Raw genomic sequence first — 23644 nt, 5'->3', positions numbered from 1 at the left:
GCTCCATCGGGTAAGCGTCCGCCTTTGGTTCAGGTCAGGATCCCAGGGTCCTGGGATCGAGTCCTGCATCGGGCTCCCCGCTCAGCGTAGAGTCTGCTTCACCCTCTGCCCCTCCCCCATGTTCATGCTCACTTTCTCTCTCTCTCAAATAAATAAAAAAATCTTTAAAAAAAAAAGAATTACTGGGAACTCCAAAGAGCTTTAGTTTATGTGGGTTATGTCAAGCAATACTTATCATATTAGAAATTAAAACTGAAAAACTTTTAATATTTATTTGTTCGTTTAAATAACAGTAATAAACCCATGACATGTTAACATAAATAACATATTTATGAAAAGTAGCTATATTTTATAGCACAGAAAAAATAGTGAGAGAAAAGGAATTCTTTTACATTTTAAAAAATCTTTTTAAAGATTTATTTATTTAAGAGAGAGAAAGAGCACACCTGAGTGGGGGGAGGAGCAAAGGGAGACAGAGAGAGAGAATCCCAAACAGCTCCATGTGAGGCTCCATGTGGGGCTCAATCTCACAACCCTGAGATCATGACCTGAGCCAAAATCAAGAGCTGGAGGTTTAATCGACTGAGCCACACAGGTGCCCCTAAAAAATCTTTTTAATGTCTCACTTAGTTATGACTCACTTGGTCATATATTCTTCTACATTCAGTCTGTAACAATATATTTTTACAGAGTTAATATGTTTTGGTTAAAACACATGAAGAAAATGTGGCCTCACTCAGATAGGTAGCTGGAAAGAGGGGAAGAAATTTAATAGCCTTTCTGTTACTGTGTATATTCTTCTTTGATAAGACACTAAAGCTCAACAAATGGTAGATTTTTACAAATTAGTTGCAGTGTGGAATCTGAAATCTTATCAATGATCTTTTCATGTTCTGTTATGTTAAAATTCATTGGTCTACCTTGTACTTTGGACCTTCTAACCATGATAATTTTGCAGTATCATGCATTGATCATTTGGAAAGAGGTTCACAGGATTATGCCAATCTCCAAAACGTTGACACGGTTCACTAAACAATATGAAAAGATCATATTTGGTAATATCACCATTAATCTCATCCAAATAATCTTTATTATTGGGAAGCTGTGGCAAACACAAATTTTCCAAGATTTTAATTTTCTCTGGAGAACTGATTTTCACTGTCAATATCATTTTCTTTGAAGTGACAGGCTTCTTTTGTTTATTTTTGAGAAAATGTCTACCAAACACACCCAAGGCATAATAACCATAGTGTGTCGGTCGGTCACTCTTTCAAGAAAAATGACAGTCCATTCGAAAGAGAAGAGAAGGCTAGTTTTACCCACAAGCCAAGCAATTACACAGTGCTTTTTCACAAGATAAATGTCTTTCCATCACTTTGCAGCAGAAATGCTAATTTGTCACATCGTGTATTAAAAAGATGCCTATTTGAGATTCAAAAGTTAGTAAAGCTAATGATTTTTATTGCTTTATCAAGGCTATCTTTAAGTGAAACTGGTCTTTTTGAGGATTTTTCACTGCAGGTGCATGGCAGCCAAGGATACCATGACTACTTGTACAGTTTGGTGTTACTGCCTGGATTCGCGCTAAGGCACCAAAAGTTTTACGCACCGTAGATTTTGCATCACCAGTACAAATACAGTGAAAAGAGCAAATAAGATCTTATTATTATTATAAAAAAAAGTTTTGACCTTACAGATCCCGCAAAAAGGTCTCAAGGACCTCCTGGAGTCCACAGACCACAACTCGAGAACCACTGTACTCGAGGGACACTGACATAAGGAATAGTAGTCAGCATTAAACATGTTATTACTCACAGAACTAAGACTAAAAAGGGAGCAAGTATCCTGTGTAATGGTATGTGATCCATTAATCTAGATATAGGATAACTATAAGAAGGAAAAATGATGAGAACAAAGCAAAAGGAATATTAACTGTTTTCAGTTATCATTTTGGTGGTTGTTTGTAGTATGAGTATCATTATCCTCAGACAGCTGTGTGCATTCATTTGGTAAAAGCAAGTGAGTATGGGTGGATATTCTAATTGTATGTATCCCTGTGTCTTTGTTTGTGTGGAAGAAAGGAGACACAAGTGTAATATAGAAGGGATTAACTTTTTATTTATAGATACATAAATTTTATACTTCTATAAATATGAATATTGCACAAAAACATTTTGTTTCCACCAGAAAGACCTGATATAATGACGAACTCCTAACTCCACATTATGGTCTTAGTGACATTTCCCACTAAAAGAAGCCAGGGCTTTCTAAAACAATAGCTGGTTGCAGGTCTGGGCAGGAGATGTACAGAACATCTTGTCATGTAAGAGATAACAAAGAAACTATCAAAAGACTGTGTCAAAAGGACTTGGGAGCCACTTGAGGAAGTTTCCATGCACCTAAGGTGATACGATTGAACTCATGGCTAAAAACTGCCATGAGCTAAAATCCATTGCATACATTCAAATCCTTGAGCTTATAATGATACAAAAAACAAAAAGTAAAACCTAACTGCTCATCTTTGGATAATAGTAGGAACCAAATTAGCTGGAAAACTAATAAAGGTAAAGAGTTAAACACTGATCCTTTCTTTCCACTGTACCACTGGGCAACCCACCAGTAAATGAAGGGAAGTGTCTCTTTACGGAAGCAATAAAGCACATAAATGAAGAGGAATGACAGAATGAGGATATCCCCATTCTGCAGCCGCCAGTGAATGAAAGGGCCTAGGCAATGATCACCAGTAGTGACGGCACCATAAAAAGAGACACAACTGGACGGTCTGTGCCTCATGGTGAAAAAACACACTGCCGCCTACAGACTTGCCAAAGAAATTAAACCTAAGTCTATCCAGCCTCTGCATCCAGATGCCAACTTGCAGAAAATGCAGAGGACACAAGGACGTGCTAAACTGCACCAGGTGCATGCAATTGGTAAAATCCAGACTGTGGGAAACTCTGCAGGTCAAATGCCCTAGGCTTTTCAAAATATTAATCATAAGGGAGGGAAAGGGATGCAGAAGAAACCAGTAAAGTATGAGACACAAAAGACAACTAAGCTATGTTGTCATAAATTCAGACTTGAGTGAATAGGGAATTAAAAAAATACAACAAAGTGGTTACTCTGACAGTCAGAATAGGATTACTTTTGAGAGGATGTAGGGGGGATTTGATGGGTCTGAGGTACATGGAGACCCCTGCATGGCTGGTAAAGTTCTATTTCTTGACCTGTGTGGTGATTACAGGGGTTTTGCCTTAAATAATTCATTAAACTCTACATTTTGTGTGGTTATCGGTATCTCAGTTTTATTTTACAGTAAAAAAAAAAGGTAATAAGAAACAGTGCCTCTGCGCGTTTCTCTTCTGGAGACAATGGAGAGCACAGTTGGAAAGAGGAAGACGTGAGGGTAACTCACAGGGCTCCCTTAGTCCTGGGCTCAAGCCCCTCGGTACTACTTCAGGCTCCAGGGCAAGAAGTTTTCGTTGGGACTTTAGCATGGTTGTGGTGAAGGAATTGCGCTTGAGACCTGCAGGGACAGTGATCAGGGTCTCAGGAGGGACCCCACCCTCCCATTCTAGAGAGAATGCACCCAGGGCCACCCAGCCAGAGCCAGCCTTACATCCTATCCCCAAGACGTCTCCCTCTGGCCAAAGCATTGGGAGAACAATCAGCCACCCAAAGACAAGGAAGAAGACATTACCTCATCACCAGACAACTGAGTCTCCGCATATCCTGGAATGAGAGCAAGAAACAGAATGCCTCTCATTAGGACCAAATGTTGCGATTATCCTGAAGGGTGGGGGGTGACCTGAAATATCAGAACTCCATCTCTGCTGACCCCCACCCCAAATGTTTCTGGCTTCAGAAAGGACTATCCTGGCGATTCCTGAGAAGTACAATGAGCTTTCCCTGCCTTGCATCTTTGAAATTAGGGCAAGGGGGAAGTGCGAGAAGCCATGGGGCAGGTGGCGGGGGACTCCTGAGAAGCTCATTTACCTTTCTGAGCACTGAGGCAGATGACAGTCCCCATCAGAAAGAAGATCAGCCCAAGCAGGAAGGCTGCAATTCCACTTAGCATCTTTCTCCAAGAATATGCAGACTGAGCTCCTATGGGAAGCAGGTCTTAAAATTAGTGAAAAGCTCCCAATATTTGGTGTGCCTTCCTGGAATCCCAGAGCCTGTACTGGACACCAAATCAAATGCTATCGGGAAAAGAAATACATTTAGAAATGGTTCTTTGAAGCCAAGGTTTGCACACATGGAGTTTCTGTAACTGATTCTTGCAGCCCACAAGAATGTCCCATAACCTACTAAGACAAAGTATTAGAGGACACTAGTTCCCACAGTTGGAAATAAGTGATGAGGTGATTAGACCTCCTTATTTCTTGGAAGATACAAGCATAGGTATCTGCCATGTCTTTTCCCACCCTAACCCAAGGACCCCGATTTCCATGACTCCCTCAGATCAGGGGAAAGAAGAATGAGTGTTGGGACCAAGATGAATGTGGAGGTCACACAGGCCCTGTGCTGAGGCAGCATCACCCTGAGTCGGACCCAGAGAGTACAAGAAGCTGATTCTCACTCCACTCCACAGCAACAGGGCTCAGCAGGCTGGGATGATTAACAAGGCAGGTGTAGACATCTCCAAGTTCAGAAGTCATTTCCAGCATCACCATGGTCTGGAAGGTCCAGTCTCCATTCCTGATAAGGCCAGTGGACACGACCCCGACACTCTCCTCCTGCCCATTCCGGAACCACCTGATCTTGATGTCACCTGGATAAAAACCGGTCACATAGCAGAGCAGCAGGTTGTGGTGCTGCAGGGACGGGGTCCTCTCTGGATACACTGTCACCTCTGGTTGTACTGGGAGGGGAGAGAACAATGAGACATTGTGAAGGAAAACCACCAAGCCAGGACAGGTTCCTTGAGACACTATCTCTGCCGCTAATCTCCATCTCATACCACCCAAGTGGAAATTGGAAATGGGAAGAAATCTCTGCCCCCAAGACTCAGAAACTGGGTATGGCAATGCCCCAAGGAGGAGTTAGGCCTTATCAGAGACTCCCACAATTACCCCTTCTGCTTGAGAGCCCACCATGACTTAAAGTCCTTGAGAACTTCAGGGGTCTGGGACCAAGACCACAGTGACCTGACCTGTGAGGATAATGAGTGAATCACAACTGGGGGGGATGGAACATATTTACAGACTCTCCTGCTCATAAGCCATTGATCCTGAAGCAGGAAATTGCCTATCATAAGGAAGTAAAGCCCATGGTCAGGTTCATGTGTGGGAGATTCCTGAACCCCACCAGACCTCACCTTCCACCTCACCTTTTCTCCCCACAGTGAAGGGTGCACCCAGCCTGTAGTTATGCCTGCAGAGGGCATCCACAGAAGCTCTACTCCTCTCCAGTATATCCGGCCGACTGTTCCACAGCTCAGCATCAGGCTTCCCCAGCTCTGTCAATGCCACAAACATTCCCACATGGCTGTCGAAACGTGCATACTCTTCCAAGTTAAAAATAAATCTCACCACAAACTGCACCTTCTCTGTCCCATTGATGAAGTAACAGTCAGCCTTTGCTTGAATCACAAAATCTTCTAGAAAACAACAACAAAAAAGACTGTAAACCAACCCCCACTTTTAGGAAACCATACATGGTAAATTATGCCAGACCACATGGATTTGAGGAGGCTTTTGACCTCAGTAAATAGGTCAAGGTAGCCTCTTTTCCCCTGGGCCCCACCCTAGTTCCGTTTAGCAAAGAGACATCCATTGTGGAAAGAAGCTTGAGGCCCATGCTACTGGGCCAGCCAAACAGAAGACATGTAACCTAAAAAAGGCAAGCCAAAGAGAGAGTCCCAAGAGACATAAACATTCATTCTGCAAATACTTTTTGACGGTTTGTGTTTTGCTGACACGGCTGGTTTCTCCAAGCCAAGTTTTCAGAAGCCCAAGGTTTTAACTCCCCTTGTTATCAAATCAAAAACATCCATCCCCAAACGAAATAATTCAATAGCACTCTTGTCCTTAGCAGGTGCATTCTATACATTCCTTCTGGGGTGAAGTGAAGGAGTGATGGCGGGGGGAGGGGGGTGACAGGGACGACAAAGAAATGCAGACTAGGTAAGCATTTTGATGTGAAACTAACTTCCCTCCTACTTTTCACTCACTATGGGTTTTCTCCAAGAATTTTCTTTTGGATCTTTCCCCTTGCACTCTTACTTAGAGACCTCACCCCTCTGCTGGCTCTAATAAGGTAATGATTTCATTAACTTTGTTGGTGTGAAGTAAAATAATACTAATCCATGACTCAAAGAGTAATATTATCATCAGCATCATTGGCAACATACCTACCATTCCAGTAGCTACAAGAACATGGTGATAGGGAATATACGGTTAGCTTAAACCTTCTTTGGGGGGTTTTACATGAAATAGTGCCATTAAAGGTGGAATAAAAAAAATACCTAATTCCATTGTCCATTATGATTTTCTACTTTCAGAGCACCTTACTAATGTTGATAGTGATTAGTTTGAGCTACGTATTCTTTCATACAAGGTCTACTCTGCTCATGTTCTTCAATGTAATTTAACACTCAAAAATTATGTAATCTGTCCTCATTGGTAAGAAAAAGTATAATTCTTATTCACTGAGCACACAGCGTGCTCTGGTCTGAGTGTTTGTGCCCCTCCCCCAAAATTCATGTGTTGAAATCCCAACCCCCGAAGGTGATGTTATCAGTAGGAGGTGCTTTTGAGAGGTGCTTGGGTCATGAGTGTGGAGCCATCCTCACAAATGGGATTAGCCCTTATAAAGGAGGCTCCAGAGAGATCCCAAGACCCTTCCACCACATGACACAGGGAGAAGGTGCCACCTAGGAACCAGGAAGAGAGTCTCCACCAGAACACAGCTATGCTTATGCCTTGATCTTGGACTTCCCAGCCTCCAGAACTGTGAGCAATAAACTTCTGTTGTTTATAAGCCACCCAGTCTGAGGTATTTTGTAACAGCAGCCAGAATGGACTAAGACACCATGATATCTGTCATAGATTTAAAGATCCGAAAAATTTTAAGTGACAAATTGGTAAACAGCCCCGGGTTACGTTTCAGTTTATCTGAGTACTAGTTCTATATCCAGTAGTTGTACCTAGAACCACTTCCCCTCCCTGACCTGCTTTCCATTGAAAACAACACTGAAGCGGAGCTCGAAAGCATAGTGTTAAGTGACAAAAAAAAAAAAAAAAAAAAAAAACAGAATGTGATTCAAAGCACAATGACATTTATTAATGTTTTAAAATACACATGAAAAACAATGCTAAATATTTGTAAAGGCCAGCCTCGTAAAGACACACCAGACACAGTAGAATGGATCTGTAAGGAAAGGAGGGCGTGGAAACGCAGACCACGAAAGAGGAGAGAGTCCTTGCGAGGACAAATGATTGCCAAGTGCTGTGAATTCACTGGGTAGGATTGATGCAATTCTCTGTATGCACTCGAGAACAACAAAAATAAAAGGAAATTCAAATGGGTTGATAAGGCAGGTTGGTCAGAAAAGGTCTCCCTGCAGAAATGGCATAAGTTAAGGCTTGAGGAGTAATTGTTACTGATCGTGAGTTGTAAATTTGCTTTCATTTCTAAACTCAGAGGCCTCCTCCAGGAACTATTAAGCTGAGCATTAAGGACCGCAGCATCCTTCTTGGATCAGCTCCTACCAGCTAAAGTCACCTCTAACCTCCAGTGCTCTTCCTTCTTACAGTTTAAATCAGAAAAAGAAAATTATTTTTGGGTCAGGTTTAAGATCTGAACTGACTTTATTTTTTTCATTTGTGTTGTTTAATGGACATTATAAGCTCAGAGAGGTTTCTATTCTGGGAGAGTAACGATCCTCTCCTACCCAGCCCGCCCTCCCAGGTTTGTTCCTCTTTTGTGTTTAATGAAACTTTGACGTTTAAACAGGCTCTGTTTTTAGTGCATTATATCCTTTTTTCTACTGATAAATATGTTTTCAGGGTGTAATACTGCCTCGTGTTCACACAGCCCATCTCCTCGTCTAGAAAAATAACAGCAATAAATACCAGGAACCTGAGGACAGGCATGATGCATTCAACTTCTCTTATTTCTAAAAACTGGGGTTAATAAATGCCAAAAGAAGAAACCTATGTTTCCAATTTCTTTTGTCCACATGTATTCCAGTTGGATAAATGTAAAAACAGTTGCAATCATCAAAGCAAACTCCTGTCTGGAAAAATGGCAACTATTCTCAGACTGGCCCCAGTTGATACAGTTCTTGAGACTGACATTGGTACAATAAGGACTCTAAGCAAGACAAAATGTTTCCCTTCTTCCTACTACCCTACTCCTTGAAGCTGCAGCTCTGGTACAGGAAGTCCCTTTTCCCAGCAGTCCATTGTGTGTGGTAAAGAGGGGAGGCATATTATAATTTCAAAGGGAAGAACACTTTGAAGCCAGAAGCCATTTCAGTCTGGTCTGCAGCCTGGACCTACAGGGGAAAGCATCCCTGCCCCATGCCCATTCTTGCATACACACCTGAAAAATATTTGCTCTGTTCTTACCTGGAGAGTTTCTGATGTGAGTCATGGAGGAATCCAGTCTGATTACATTCACTAGCAGAGCCACCATCCATGGAACCCACCCAGAACTCATTCTGGAAGGAAAAATTAAAAATTAGACGGTAAAATCATCAACTTCTTCAGAATGGGGCTTACCCCCACAAAACTCAGTCAAAAAGTATTTATGAAGAGTATGAATACCTTTCTGGTTTCCTCGGATTGGAAACTCTTCACACTGATAACCAATCATGATAGAAGAGTTTTACATCATTAGATGCTGGGTAGACTACTTTCATAAAGTCATGTATACCACTCAAGAATTGTTTACCTGCAGAATCACTGATGGTAGTCTAAGGTATGTGGGAAATGGACTGTGAGAAAAATTTTTTTAAAATAGTGTACATAGTATGTGGTCCTAGAAGAACTATGCAGATTGTTTATTATACATTCTGCTATCTTTTAACCAACAAGTCTCTTCTCCTATGGGGTGGCTGACATTGCCAACAGAGTGTGCAAATAAAGCAGAAAGTAGACAGCATTCTGAAGCTTTTGCCTTAAGAGGAGTTAATGACGGGATTATCAGAGAAGAAATAGAAGAGATTGAGAACCACCTGGACAGTATGATTTCCTATAAACCAAGAGAGCACCACAAAAAAAGAAAATGAAGAGAAGATTCTCAAAAGAATAAAATGCTGCAAAAATGTTCAAGAGGGGGGCTCCTGGGTGGCTCAGTCGGTTAAGCATCTGACTTTGGCTCAGGTCATGATCTCAGGGTTCTGGGATTGAGCCCCTGATGGGTTTACTGCTCAGTGGGATTTTGCTTGTTTTTCTGTCCCTCCCCACACCCCCTCAAATAAATAAATACAATCTTCTTTAAAAATGTTCAAGAGGATAAAATATAAGAAGGATAATTTTGTTTTATAATTAGTGGAGCACCAACAACCTTCACTGGGACATAGAGTATTAGAAACGAAGGCAGTAGATATAAACAGTCCCTCAAGAATGTTAGAAGTGAAAACAAGGGAAAAGATGGGACTCTAACTTGAGCAAAAAGCCACACAAAAGATAAGTTACCTTTAAGAAAGGCCTTAACAGCTAAATGGATGATGGGTATTATGGAGGGCACTTGTTGTGATGAACACTGGATGTTATATGTACATGATGAATCACTAAATTCTACTCCTGAAACCAATATTACACTATATGTTAACTAACTAGAATTTTTTTTTTAACTAACTAGAATTTAAAAACTTTAAACGGAAAAAAAAAAAAAAAAAAAGGAAAGACCTTAACAAGTTTCTCAGTCAAGTGGAAGGCATCTGTACATGGGAGAAATTGAACATAACAAGAAGAAAAAAGAAATTACCCCCAGAATTCTTAATGGAATCCAAAGAAAGAGATTGTCAGACTTGGTTATAAAAAGGAACACTTGTTCAGAAACTAGAATGGAGACAGGGAGATTGGAGGTGAGAAAGAGGGGAATAAGGAAGTTCTAGTTGTATGGCTTCATTGAACTCCATTTACGACAAGGCAAAAATCTCTTTTTTTTTTTAAGATTTTATTCATTTATTTGATAGAGAGAGAGAGCACAAGTAGGCAGAGCTGGAGACAGAGGGAGAGGAGAAGCAAGCTTCCCGCTGAGCAGAGAGCCTGATGTGGGGCTCGATCCCAAGACCCTGGGATCATGCCCTGAGCCGAAGGCAGATGCTTAACTGACTGAGCCACCCAGGTGCCCCAAGGCAAAAATCTCTTGCTAGAAAGGAGTTGGAAGAAAATCTATTTGACAACTACAGAGAGAAGGCTGCTTTTTAACCAAAGTAGTCTATATTATTATTTATTTAGCACAGAGCCATCCATGCCCAATATTATGGACCGTGCAGTGATGACACAGACATGTTCCTTATTCTCAAGAAATGTGTAACCTAAACAGAGTGACAAGGGGACAATCTACTGTAATGCCAGGAAGAATGAGATTAATTTGCTAATGTTTGGGCACATGAGAAGAGTAAATTTTAACATAATCTAGAAAGAGTTCATGATAAAATTGATAGCTGATACAAGTGACATAACAAGCAGAGATTTTTAGAATTAGGAACACCCAGTACATGTGGACAACAGAAAGGAGATAAACAGTGAAATAAAAAGTTTATCCAGAATCCCTTTCAAATTCCTGATTATCTGCAATAAATAAATACATGCCTACTACTTCATTGAAAGGGAAAAGATATAATTTTTTTTAATTCTTCACTTTCCAAAGAGAACACACATGCTTTGGTGGGTATGTAAGGTAGGATTATGATGGTAGTTGACCAGGACACCCAGGAATACTTGACTTAATAATACGCTTGGGAGGCCCTCAGGAAATCTCTACCCATAAGTAGTAATGCCAAATTGTAAATCAAAGACTGACTCTGTTATTAGCTGGTCAAATCTCTGCTACCCCAGGAGAAAGTTTTATGATAAGTTTCTCTGAAGCATGAAACCCAAGCAAGGTCTCATGTTCCCTCTTAAATCCCACTTGTACCGCTAGCCAGCTATAAATCCTGAAGGATTAAGAACTCTCAAACATAAGAGTAATAGCGTGGGTCACAAAGGGATTCTGTTCAAGATGGCAGAAATAGGATTCAGAAAAGAGGTGAAATGCAACTATGTAACCTTTAAATACTGTGGCCCTCACACTCTTAGTAAACACGCCCTGCCCTGGAATCTGACCAATCAAAATAATAATGCCTTCTACTGGGAGATCACGACAGATAAAGAAAAAGATGGGGAAGTGGGGAAGACATCACTAGTGTTCACCAACATCTTCTACTTCCTGGGCACATGGAAAACTGTACTTCCTGGTTTCCCAGGACTGTGTGACTAGTTCTAGCCAATGGTTAGTGAACAAAAAGGTTCTTAGTCAAAGAATTTAACTACCATTGGATGACTCTTCTCTTCTTCCCTTACCAAGTCAACCGAGACAGCCTTGTGTTGAAATGATAGAATCAGAATACAAAAGCAGTCTAATTAGCAGAGTCGTCATGAAGAGGAGAAGCCCTAGAGAGTCACCCAAACCCACAACAGGTGCTGTATGAATGAGAGAGTTTTGCTTGATTAAGGCTCTGAGGGTTGTTACCACAGCCTGGCCTAACTTAACCTAACTAATATAGGACAAGAACAAGAATGTTGACCTGCGCCCTCCACATCCCTCAAGTAGATTTGAATATTCATGAATTAGAAGCCTGAGCACAGGCCAAAACTGGTAGACTCTGTCCACAGAGCATCTGACCCATGACTGTGGGTACTTCTTCTAGAGGCATATGGTTGTGTTGCTACCACTTGGGAGCACAGGTGTGGAGCTGAGTGAAAAGGTGGTAATCAGAAGGAGCTCAAGCCACTGAGTTTTAACTTCCTCCCTTCCTCCTACCCACACCTACCTTAGTCTTTCCCATGTATTTTATCTCATTTGGAAGTGGAGAAAAACATTCTACTTGAAGCTAAGTGAATGAGAACCTGACACTGATATTATCAGAAGCAGCAAAAGCATGAGAGGGTAACAGAGGCTTAAGTCCAAGTCTGGTTAGCTCCTCTGCAGGCAATACTGTAGCTGGGCTTCTCAAGGATGAGAGAGAGATCTTGAGGAGAGGGAAAGAGTGAGGCCTAGAGAATACAGATAAAAGGTGTGCCTGTATTTGCATTTAGAGGAAGAGAAAGAGTTGATTGAGGGGAGACTGGAGGATGTGGATGCTGAACCAGAAAGTTAGGAGGGCTGCTCTTTCCTACTTCTGGTGTGAACGTGTTTAAGGCTCATAAACTCTAAAATCTGACTTGTTACATCATCATCGTAATAGCTAATATTTGTTGATTATACATTACGAGTCAGTTTTCTAAGCACTGTGAATGTCTGTGTGTATGGTGGTGCGGGATGAGGGGAGAGAGAAAGAGAAAAAGAATAGAGAGAGAATCATAATAATAACCCTTTGCAGAGATATTATTATGATCTCCCTTTTATAGCTGAAGTAGTGAAAGAATAAAGCAAGGGTCACATAACTAGTAATTCCATCAGCAGTGCTTTTTCCATTGCATGCTATTTCTTACTTGGGGGCCCAGGAAAGCTTTATTTCTACTCCTTCAGTATCCTTGCAATGATAAGATGCACAAAGGAGCAAAATAACTGAAGGATTTTATTAGAACTTCTTGGAACCAGAATAGACCCCCATCATATCCTACCTCACAAAAGGAAATCAGTGGTCTCATATATCGCAAGCAAAGAGTGGCATAGAACCTATCTATGGGCACTAAGAAGAGAAAGCAGTATCAACCTGTGACTCTCCCTTGTCCATGGCCTCTGACACAAGCATCAATTCGTGCAGTTAGAAACTTTGTTGAATCAGTTCTGGGGAGAAGCTAAAAAAGGGAGAGGTGGTGGCCTGGCTCCTTTCTCCCATGTTTTTGTCTTTGTGTTCTACTTGTATGAGCTTGAAAAACAAGGTGGGGCATTCTGATCTCCCTCTTCCTGTCTGATTTCAGCCAAGAGCCCTACCTAATATAGATACAGGCTCTTCTGTGATTTTTCACTCAAATCTGTATCTTGCATCCCTCTTCCTCGTTCCCTCTCTATTCTATTCTCTAGGGAGTAAGAGAAGGTAAGTATGATAGATGTGATTGTTTCCTTTTGTTTAGAGAGAGAGTGCACACTGGAGTGGGGGCAGGTGGGGGAAGGGCAGAGAGAGTCTTAAGCAGACTCCGCACTGAGCGCAGAGTCCAACATGGGGTCGATCTCACAACCCTGAGATCATGACCTGAGCCGAAATCAAGAGTCAGACGCTTAACCGACTAGGCCACCCAGGCACCCAATGTGATTGTTTCTTGAGAGAGGTATAAAATCATTATTCTCCCTAGTATCTGACACAAATCCCCCTTCAATTACTATTTTGGTGATTTTAAGTTGAAACAAACTGCTCATTTACATTCATTTTCCTCTTCCTACACCTTCCTATCACAAGAAACATAAACCGCCTTGGAGACATTAGAAAAATATTCTGAGTTACTGAACAGAAAATGAAAACATAGGGGCACCTCACTGGCTCAGTTGGTAGAGCATGAGTTTGAGCCCAACGTGGGGTGTAGAACCTATTTAAAAATAAAATAAAAATATTTTTTTAAAAAAAGAAAGAAAGAAAATGGGGTGCCTGGGTGGCTCATTTGGTTAAGCATCTGACTCTTGATTTGGGCTCAGGTCATGATCTCAGCGTCATGGGATCAAGCCCCGCATGGGGCTCCCCCACGCTCAGTGCAGAGTCTGCTTGTCTCTCTCCCTCTGCTCCTCCCCCTTGCACTCTCTCAAATTAATAAATAAGATCTTATAAAAAAAGAATTAAAACATATTTTTAGGGAACACTGTGTGTTGAGACACAGTTTAACTGAAGGAATTGTACTAAGAATTTTGCCAGCTCAAAACATTTGCTAAATTCTCCTTCAGTGCTGATACAGTGAGGGGAAAGGTAAGAAGGAAAGAGTATGAGAAACAACAGAAATTGTTGGAATTTGGGGTGTCAAAAGCAAACTTGTGATCTTAGTCTGTGAGAGTCCATTTGGGAATGAGGAACCAAAAGGCTGGATTCTAATCAGCTATCACTTGTTTAATATGACTGCTGGCTGGGTGGATCCACCCAGCATACTGATTTATGCTTACTATGTGACACCTCTCTCCTAGGATGGTTTTGTCCGTCACATCATCCTGGAAAAGTGAATGTTGGTGGTTTTTTGTTCTGCTAATTTGTTTATTTGAACTCATTATTCTTAGGAAATACCCACTGAAATTATCATATTATGAACTTTAAAAAGGCTCTCTAGAACAAACCCAACCCTACCTTGATGTGTTTTTTTTTTTCAATTTGTGCTACATTCTGTTGTTGTAAATATTTTTAAGGATTTTTGCATCAATATTAATAAGTAAATTCATCTATAGTTTTATTTTCATGCATTGTCATAGTTTAATATTGATATTATCCTTACTTCACTAAAAGAACACATTTGCTGCTGCTAAACCATTTAATTAGGATTAGAATTCTCTTTTTTCTTTTTCTTTGAGGACTTCATTACACTGCCCTAAATATCTGGACCTGAAGTTTTATTGGGGTAGCTCTTTTACAATTTTTCCTGTTTCTTCATGGAAATTATTCTATACAAATATTCTACCTCTAAAGGGATTGATTTTGGTATAGAGAATTATTCATTCAATCCAAGTTCTCAAGTTTATTTTTATAAAATAGAATAAAACAATTTTGTGTGGTTTTTCCCCTGTTCATTATTAATTTTGTCCTTGTCATTTCTTATTTTCTCTACTTTTTTAGTAAAGAAATTAGCCAAATTAGGTTTGTCAGTGGTTTATTTTACTGAAATTTTTTAGAGCTTTTGAATTTATTCTATTTTTCTGTTTTCTAGCTCTTCAAGTTCTGCTTTTATTTTTATTATCTGCTCCTGTTTTCATGTGACTGATTGTGTTGTTCTTTTCACTTAATTCACTTGGTTTCCTTCTTTCCTTTAATTGATTTAAGCAATTAAGGCCATGAATTCTCTGCTGAGCACTGCCTGAGCTATATCCCATGACTTTTGATATGTGATTTTTAATTATCATTTTTCTAGAAATTTTTCATTTTTGTTTTTCTCTCTGATCAAGAGAGAAATGGTTTCTTTGAGTTTCAATGTGGATCAGTATTTATCTTTTCTGATTTTTTTATTATTATCCAGCTTGTTCCATTATGGTCAGAGAATAGTATCTATATCATTTCTACTTTTAGGAACTTACTGAGGTTTTTTTTTGTACCGTAATATGTAGTCCATTTTCATTAATGTTTGCTGGAACTTGAAAAGATGTGTTCTCTATTTTTTTGTTTTGTTTTGTTTTTTCTTTTTTTTTTTTATGTTATGTTAATCACCATACATCATTAGTTTTTGATGTAGTGTTCCATGATTCATTGTTTGCATATAACACCCAGTGCTCCATTCAGTACATGCCCTCTTTAATACCCATCACCAGGCTAACCCATCCTCCCACCCCCCCTCCCCTCTAGAACCCTCAGTTTGTTTTTCAGAGTCCATCGTCTCTCACAGTTCTTCTCCCCCTCCGACTTCCCACCCCTCATTCTTCCCCTCCTGCTATCTTCTTTTTTTTTTTTTTCTTTTTCCTTAACATATAATGTATTATTTGTTTCAGAGGTACAGGTCTGTGCTTCAACAGTCGTACACAATTCACAGCGCTCACCATGTGTTCTCTATTTTTTTTTTTTTTTTGGTTTTGGCCAAACTTTTTATTTAGTATTCTGTAGTTGCTTAACACACACTTAAATGGTCTTATTGGGGGAGGGGGGAGGGGAGGTTCTTGTAGATTCCCAAGGAAATGTCAGAAAGGCAAAATATGGCCAGCATTATCCATTTGCTTTTTTGGGTTTACTGGGTGAATAGCACTTTCCTTACATAAGCATCTGATCTCAGGTTTTTCATACTGAGAACATTGAGATTTCAGTTTGAAGACACTCTGAAATCCTAGAGTAGCATACCCCGACCACCCTCTAATAGCTAGCTTGTTTGTATAGGCAGAAGGATTCACCTCTCCATTTTAGATGGCTAGATGTTTGTGGAAGGTCTTAGAATTGCTTTGCCTCATTTACTGGGAAAAATCAGATATAGGAAGTGGCCTTTAGGGACACTTTTAACTTGAAAAATTACAACACTAGTACACAAGTCAAGTCTTAACACATTTAACATTTGCTTATTGAAAGCAATGTCATAAAGTCAAATAAGATTAAACAGGTTTTACTTTTTTTTCCCTCACAAGAACATAAATATTATGGAAGGGGAACTTAACAGGAAATTTAAAAAAAGGTAACACAATTTTTCCTTTTAGTAGTCCTTGGGTAGTTATGACAGAAAAGGTTCCACTTTTTTGTTTGTTTCTTTGAACAGGGATTTTGGTCCAAAGTTTTGTTTGTTTTTAATATCTGCTTCTGCCTCCCCCTCTATCAGATCGGCTTCCTCCACGGCCACCACCTCTTGGTGCTCCGCGGCTTGAACTGCTGTAGGAATCGCGTGGAGGAGGGTATCCCCTTTCCATAGAAGGGGGAAGCCCTCTTTCTTGTCTGCCAACCCGATCACGACCACCTGAGTAGAGATCACTTCGGCTGCTTGAGTAACTGTCTCGACTTCCACCATATCCGTCACGCGAGCTGCTGTAATCATCATAGTGACTGCTTCCACCATAAGATGGCGGGGGCCCTCGTGTAGGTGGAGCACTACGTGAGTTACCATAACTCTCATATGAATCTCTGTAGGAACCTCCACTTGGATGATCTGAATAGTCACGATCACGACCATAGCCATCTCTATCACTATAGCCTCTCGATGGGTAGTCATCACGTGAACTGGAATGACCATAATCACAGTAAGTATAATCTCTTGGTGGTGGTGCATAATCTCTTGTATCACGAGAACTTGGGTAATCTCTGCTTGAATAGCTGTCTTTAGTAGAGTATCCATCATCTCTTGGGGACAAATAAACATCTCTACGAGAGGGCAGGGGTTCCCTTCGAGGTGGGCCTCCGTAACTATCTCTTCCGCGTGGCACAGGAGCTCTTCCTCCCATTCCACTGCTGCTTCGAACTGGTCCTGAAGGGGCAGATCTTTTAGGAGGAGGACCACCACTTCGTGGTGGTGGTCCTCTTTTTACTGGAAGTGGTCCCCTGGAAGAACTCATGTTAAAATTCATGGAATAGCCACCATCATCCATGTGCCCTCCACGTGAGGGAGGTCCCCTGGTTCCTCCACTTCCTCCTCTTCCGCCTCTAAGACCTCTTGGAGGGCCTCTGCTTCTTGGAGGTGGAGGTGGTCCACGTCTACCACTTTCAAATGATGGTTTAGTGGCCTGTTCTACTTTGATGGCTTTTCCATCTAAGGACTTTCCATTCATGTCTCTGGCTGCATCCTTAGCATCTGCTGGGCTCTCAAAGGTGACAAAAGCAAATCCTCTCGATTTGTTGGTTTCACGATCTTTCATCAATAGAACTTCCACTATTCGTCCATATTTGCCAAATACTGCTTCAAGGGCTTTTTCATTTGTTTCTGTATTGAGGCCACCAATGAAAAGCTTTCCTGGGCGATCTGCTTCAACCATTTTTTTCCCCCTGGTGAGAGACGGAGGGGTGACGACGGTTCCAAGCTCCTACGAGCTCGCCGGCAGGGGCTTCGTAGAAGCTCAGCACGAGGGAGTGCCGCCGGTGCCGAGAACGGAAGAGGGAAGCCGCTAGCACTACTGCGCAACGAGCATGTGTTCTCTATTTTTAATGAAGAAAGTTTAATATAGATCCATCAGATCTAATTTTATACTGTTGGAATATCTTCTGTGATCATACTTATTTTTGTCCACTGAGAAAAGTAAATTAAAGTCACCTAATACTAATTAAATTAAAGTCACCTAATACATTTCTGAATATTTTCCTTGCATCTACCTTAATTTCAGCTTTATGAGAGTTCCTTATATGCTATCTAGAATTTAAATGCACATCTCTTATATATCCATTATGAATTTTACACTTCACATTATAAAGTGCCTTCTTGTCTCACTCAACTTTTTCCATTTGAATTTCACCTGTTTAATAAAGGTGTTGTGATCTCTGCTTCCTTTTTATTTGCATTCTTTCGCTATGCTTTTCCCATCATTTTATTTTTTGAATAAATGAATGGACCTTTCTGAGTCACTCTATTTTAGGTGTGTTTTTTTGTATATTGCAAACAGCAGTTTTTCTTTCAATCTAACCTAAAACCATTTTTATTTTATATATCGGTTAAGCCCATTTACAATTAACATAGCAAATAGATGCAGTGTAATTTGTAATTTGTAAGTAATATTATTTTGTTAAATATGCCATTTATATGAGTATTTCTTTTAAAAAAATCTTTCATTGTGTCTCGTGTTTTCTAAATTGCAGTTTTTCAGATATTTTAAAAGGTGTATATTTTGGGGTTGTCCTGATAATTTTATTCTTATATAATACAATAAGTTTCCTCTTTCTTTAGATAGTTTCTATCAGTTTGAACATCATAAAAGTGCTAGCATACATCCTCTCCTCTCCTCTTCCATTTTCCTTGTGTTTACCTTTGTACTCTCAGTATGTTCTAAATACGAATACTTGTTTTACCCATTTTGTGAGATAGCTTTAGACTCCCAGATATTATAGACAAGGCCATAAATAAGCTTATTCTATATCCTTACTCATTTTTCCAATCTACAATTATTGAGAAATATGTTTCTGTTTGTCAATTTCTTCTAATTCTGACTATATTTTCCTACATATTTTGTGGTATCTTTGTTAGGTGTAGACTGAGTCTGTTTTAGTATAATGTTCTAGTGACATCTTGGTATCATTATCCAATGATCGTCTTTGTTTCTACCAATGCCTTTGCTCTTAGACTATATTTTTAGGTATCAAAGTAACGACAAACATTGTCTTCTGTTAGTGTCTGTTTCATATATCTTATTGCATGTTTTGGTTTTAAGCTTTTCATGTCTTTAGGTTTTCTTTGTGATTAATATGAAGAGCGTATAACTGGATTTTGTGATCCCCTCCCACAGCTTCACTTTCTGCAGTTTCATGACATATGGTCAACTATCACCCACAAGTCAAGGATCCTCCTTCTGACATCAGAAGGTCAGAAGGTCAATGGTAGTCTAATGCTAGGTCACAATGCCTACATCACTCGCCTCACTTAATCTCATCACATAGTCATTTTATCATCTCACATCATCATAAGAAGGGTGAGCACAGTACAATAAGGTATTTTGAGAAAGAGAAACAATACATAACTTTTATTACAGTATATTGTTATATTTGCTCTATTTTATTATTAGTTACTATTGTTAATCTCTTACTGTGCCTAAATTACAAATTAAACCTTATTATAGGTATGTACATATAGAGAAAAGCAAAGTATACATGGAGTTCAGTTACTATCTGTGGTTTCAGGCATCCACTGGGGGGTCTTGGAACATATCCCCCACAGATAAGGGTAGGACAGCTATATTATTAATCCAATCTGAAAACCTCTTTCTTTTAACTTCAAATTTAAGCTATTTACATTTATTAGGATTACTAAATTATCTAGATTTGTTTCTACTATTATTGTGTTTTCTATTTTGTTATGTTCTTTCTTTGCTTTTTTTTCTCCTTTCATCACTTATATTAAATTGATTACATTTTTAAAGTACTCTCTAATTTCCTCTTACTGACTTAAGGATTTAAGATTTTATTTATTTATTTGACAGAGACACAGCGTGAGAGGGAACACAAGCAAGGGGAGCGTGAGAGGGAGAAGCAGGCTTCCCGCTGAGCGGGGAGCCTGATGCAGGGCTTGATCCCAGGACTCTGGGATCATGACCTGAGCCAAAGGCAGACGCTTAATGACCGAGCCACCCAGGCGCCCCCTGGCTTAAGGATTTTAAATTCTATTAGTTAAGAGTTACCCCTACACTTTTTAAAATTTTTTATTTAGGGGCGCCTGGGTGGCTCAGTCGTTAAGCGTCTGCCTTCAGCTCAGGTCGTGATCCTGGGGTCGAGCCCCGCATCGGGCTCCCTGCTTGGTGGGAAGCCTGCTTCTCCCTCTCCTGCTCCCCCTGCTTCTGTTCCCTCTCTCACTGTGTCTCTCTCTGTCAAATAAATAAATAAAATCTTTAAAAAAATAAAAAAAATAAAAATAAAATTTTTTATTTAAATTCAATTTAATTAACATATACTGCATTATTAGTTTCAGAGATAGAATTTAGTGATTCATCAGTTGCATATAACACCCAACACTCATCACATCAAGTGGCCTACTTAACACCCATCACCCAATTACCCCATCCCCCTTCAGCAACCCTCAGTTTATTTCCTATAGTTAAGAGTCTCCTATGATTTGCCTTCCTCTCTGTTTTCATCTTATTTTATTTTTCCTTTCCTTCCCCTATGTTCATCTGTTTTGTTTCTTAAATTTCACATATGAGTGAAATCCTATGGTATTTGTCTTTCTCTGGCTGACTTATTCTGCTTAGCATAATACCCTCTAGTTCCATCCATGTCGTTGCAAATGGCAAGAATTCATTTTTTGATGGCTAATATTCCATTGTGTGTGTGTGTGTGTGTGTGTGTGTGTGTATACCACATCTTCTTTATCCATTCACCTGTCAATGGACATGTGGGCTTTCTCCACAGGTTGGCTATTGTGGACATTGCTGCTATAAACATTGGGGTGCAGGTGCCCCTTCAGTTCACTATGTTTGTATCCTTTGGGTAAATACCTAGTAGCGCAATTGCTGGGTTGTTGGGTAGTTCTATTTTTACCCCTATGTTTTTAACATAGCTACTAAACTGGCAACATCCGAAGTTAAACTCTACCCTCTTCCCAAATAAGACAAAGGCTTTAGAATGTTTTACTTTATCTGCCTCATTCTCATGTTGTGATTGTTCTATCATGTTCTTAAATTTAATGGCCATAACTGTTAGTGATTTTTATAGTCATTTTTCATTCCTCATTCTGATTTACCAATATTTTAGACAGATGTTTTGTTGTTATTGTTGTGTGTGTGTGTGTGTGTGTGTGTGTGTGTTTCTCATCTTTGCTTCCTGTGTCCCAAATTTTCTTGCTGAATTTAGTATCCTTATGTAAGTGGTAATAAAAGAAAAACAAATGACAACTACCACATGATGTCACTTTTATCCATAAGATTGACAAAACCTAATTTAACAACACTCCATATTGATGAGAATGTGGGAAAACAGATAAATTCATATATTGCTGATGGAACTGTGCATGAATACAACCTCTATGAAGGCAATTTTGCAACATATATCAATATTAGTAATGTATATACACTTGGACTCAGCAACTCCCCCTTTAGAATTTTATCCTATGGATATTCTTGCACATATGTATTATAATGTCTATACAAGGCATTGCTTATAATAGCTAAAGACTTCCAGTAACCTAATTACCCATCAATAGGAGAAGACAAGCTAAATGAAATATGGTACTTCCATAAAATAGAATGCTATATAGTCATATATTTCTAAGTATAAAAACTAAAGTTCAGAACAGTGGATCTAAGGACCTGCTATTTGTAAAAATAGGGAACAAGAACGTATATACATATTTGCTTAAATATACATGAAATTTCCCTAGAAGGATAAACATAAAGCTTAGAGCATGGATTGTGTATGCAATCTCACATATACATCGAGAAAAGTAAAATTAACCCTTGTTTCCCATGGCAAACCATGGGAAGGATGGGAGAGAGGGTTTCCTCTGCATACCTTTTTGTGGCTTTTGAATTTTAAATCACATTAATATATTTCCTATTCACATAAATTATATCTTTAAGAAAGAATAGTAGGAGGGTAAGCAGATAGAGGGAGTATAGGCAACTCTTTTGAGGAGTTTTGTAGTAAAGCTGGGCAGAGTCCACCTTTTCCAAGCTTTGTGACCCAGGCAATGTGCCTAAACCTCCATTTTCTCATTCTTAGAATTGATATAGTAATATCTGCCACATAGGATTATCTTGAAGAAAAAGTACAAAGATATATGTCAGGCACTTAGCATAGCACTTGAATGATTATTGTCATTGAAGTTATTACAATTCATAAGTCCATAAAACTCTAGGTTCAAAACCCAGTATTTCCTAGGATCACTAGATGGGCATCAGACTCAATCAGATGGGTGCTTTTTTGGCTCACTCAGCACCAAAAACGGGGAAAATCTTTGTTTTCCTTGCTCCCTACTCCTTTCTCCAAAATTCTGACAACTGCACTCTTCCTCCTCTTGAACCACACTGCCATGTGGCCTGCAGGTGGGCTACCTACTCTGCTGGGGAATAAAGGACTTGAAATTCAACACCATTTCCACACTGGGCAAAGCAGATGGGGTGGGAGGTTGTCTAGGGGCTCCAAAGAAATCTATGAGAGTTTCTTAGGTTTACCCTCTCCATTCATACCATCCTTTGGCAAGAGTAAAATACAACCAAATGGGAAAGATGCCGAAAGTAAGTGACAAGAAGGGGAAGTTAAGGGGCTGGCAGATCAAATGGTGTTGGAGGGGAGGGGAGGTGAATGAAAAGAACTAGAACTCGGGAACAGACTAGAATTACCCATATCTGTGGCTACCAGACAGACCACACTTGTAGGCATTTGCCGAAGTTCCACTCTTTGACCTCCAGGGAACATTTCCAGAATGTGTCCCTGACATAAGGCCTACTTGGGAGATTCCCTGAAATAACCAACTTTCGAGACATCCTAAGATCCTGAGGTCTGCTGCATCTTTCTGAACTGCCCATCTGGATGCCTGAGTTTTCTTCCCAGCTCAATCACTGAGTAGCCCTGTGATTTCAGGCCAGTTTTCCTTTCTGTAAAGTAAGATTTGACTGCTATGTTACTTTTAAGATGCCTTCCAGGCTTAAACTATTAGGAGTCTATGGGTGTCATACTGAGGATAGCAAAGAATTTTAACAGATCATCTTCTTCCATGAGGGCAACAGTTTCCCTAAGGTTGGGAGATATAGGAATGATTATTCCCATTGTATAAGTAGAGGAAGGATGTTTGGTTGAAAGGGGAAGGAATTAGGCCAGACTTCTCTCTTCCGTGGGTATTTCAATATTCGAGACACAAACAGCAGAATGAAGCAAAGGCTTATCTGCATGAAAAAGCTCCCTACTCTCACCCTGCCTCGTTCCCAACAGTTACCAGGCAGAAAAAAAAAAAAAAAAATGCAAAACAGAAGTTCTGGCTAGTTCATTGCTAGAGCTGGAAAGTACCTGGTGTTTCTGGGAATGTGAAAGTTTCTCTTTCCTAGAATAGGAACCTTCAAAGGTAAGTCCCTCCCAAAAGGCAGTAATGTACACAGCTCTGAATTTTCAGTGGTTGGCATATAGAGAGGACAGAGAAGATTTACTCATTTGTGCAACAGACATTGGCTTATTGTCTGCTATGAATCGACAACCTGTACCAGGTTGTCAATATAAAGCTTAATAAGACATATGGCCTTCCCCCCAGGAGCTCATGGTCTA

The 23644-nt window shown here is 39.9% G+C and overlaps 2 protein-coding genes across 3 annotated transcripts; both read right to left on the bottom strand.

Moving 5' to 3' along the window:
• Positions 1 to 2171: 2171 nt before the first annotated feature.
• LOC116635897 (HLA class II histocompatibility antigen, DO beta chain) lies at positions 2172 to 8732 on the bottom strand. 2 transcript variants are annotated; one of them, XM_032410208.1, is made up of 6 exons: positions 8577 to 8732; positions 5333 to 5602; positions 4583 to 4864; positions 3997 to 4107; positions 3701 to 3732; positions 2172 to 3526 (listed from the first exon to the last, which is right to left on the bottom strand). In XM_032410208.1, the coding sequence occupies exons 1-6, from the start codon at positions 8665 to 8667 to the stop codon at positions 3491 to 3493; spliced, it is 822 nt and encodes a 273-aa protein (XP_032266099.1). In that variant the 5' UTR covers positions 8668 to 8732; the 3' UTR covers positions 2172 to 3490. The 2 variants fall into 2 exon arrangements, with proteins under 2 accessions (XP_032266099.1, XP_032266098.1); XM_032410207.1 differs by having other exon boundaries at positions 4583 to 4774.
• A 7123-nt stretch (positions 8733 to 15855) lies between these two features.
• LOC116635896 (RNA-binding motif protein, X chromosome-like) lies at positions 15856 to 17917 on the bottom strand. Its single transcript, XM_032410205.1, has one exon. The coding sequence runs from the start codon at positions 17725 to 17727 to the stop codon at positions 16552 to 16554; it is 1176 nt and encodes a 391-aa protein (XP_032266096.1). The 5' UTR covers positions 17728 to 17917; the 3' UTR covers positions 15856 to 16551.
• Positions 17918 to 23644: the final 5727 nt, after the last annotated feature.

Source organism: Phoca vitulina, unplaced genomic scaffold (assembly GCF_004348235.1).
Source record: "Phoca vitulina isolate PV1807 unplaced genomic scaffold, GSC_HSeal_1.0 scaffold11, whole genome shotgun sequence".
NCBI classification, from domain to species: Eukaryota; Metazoa; Chordata; class Mammalia; order Carnivora; family Phocidae; genus Phoca; species Phoca vitulina.
The sequence above is the reverse complement of the archived record's forward strand: the minus strand, read 5'-3'. Positions and strand labels throughout refer to the sequence as shown.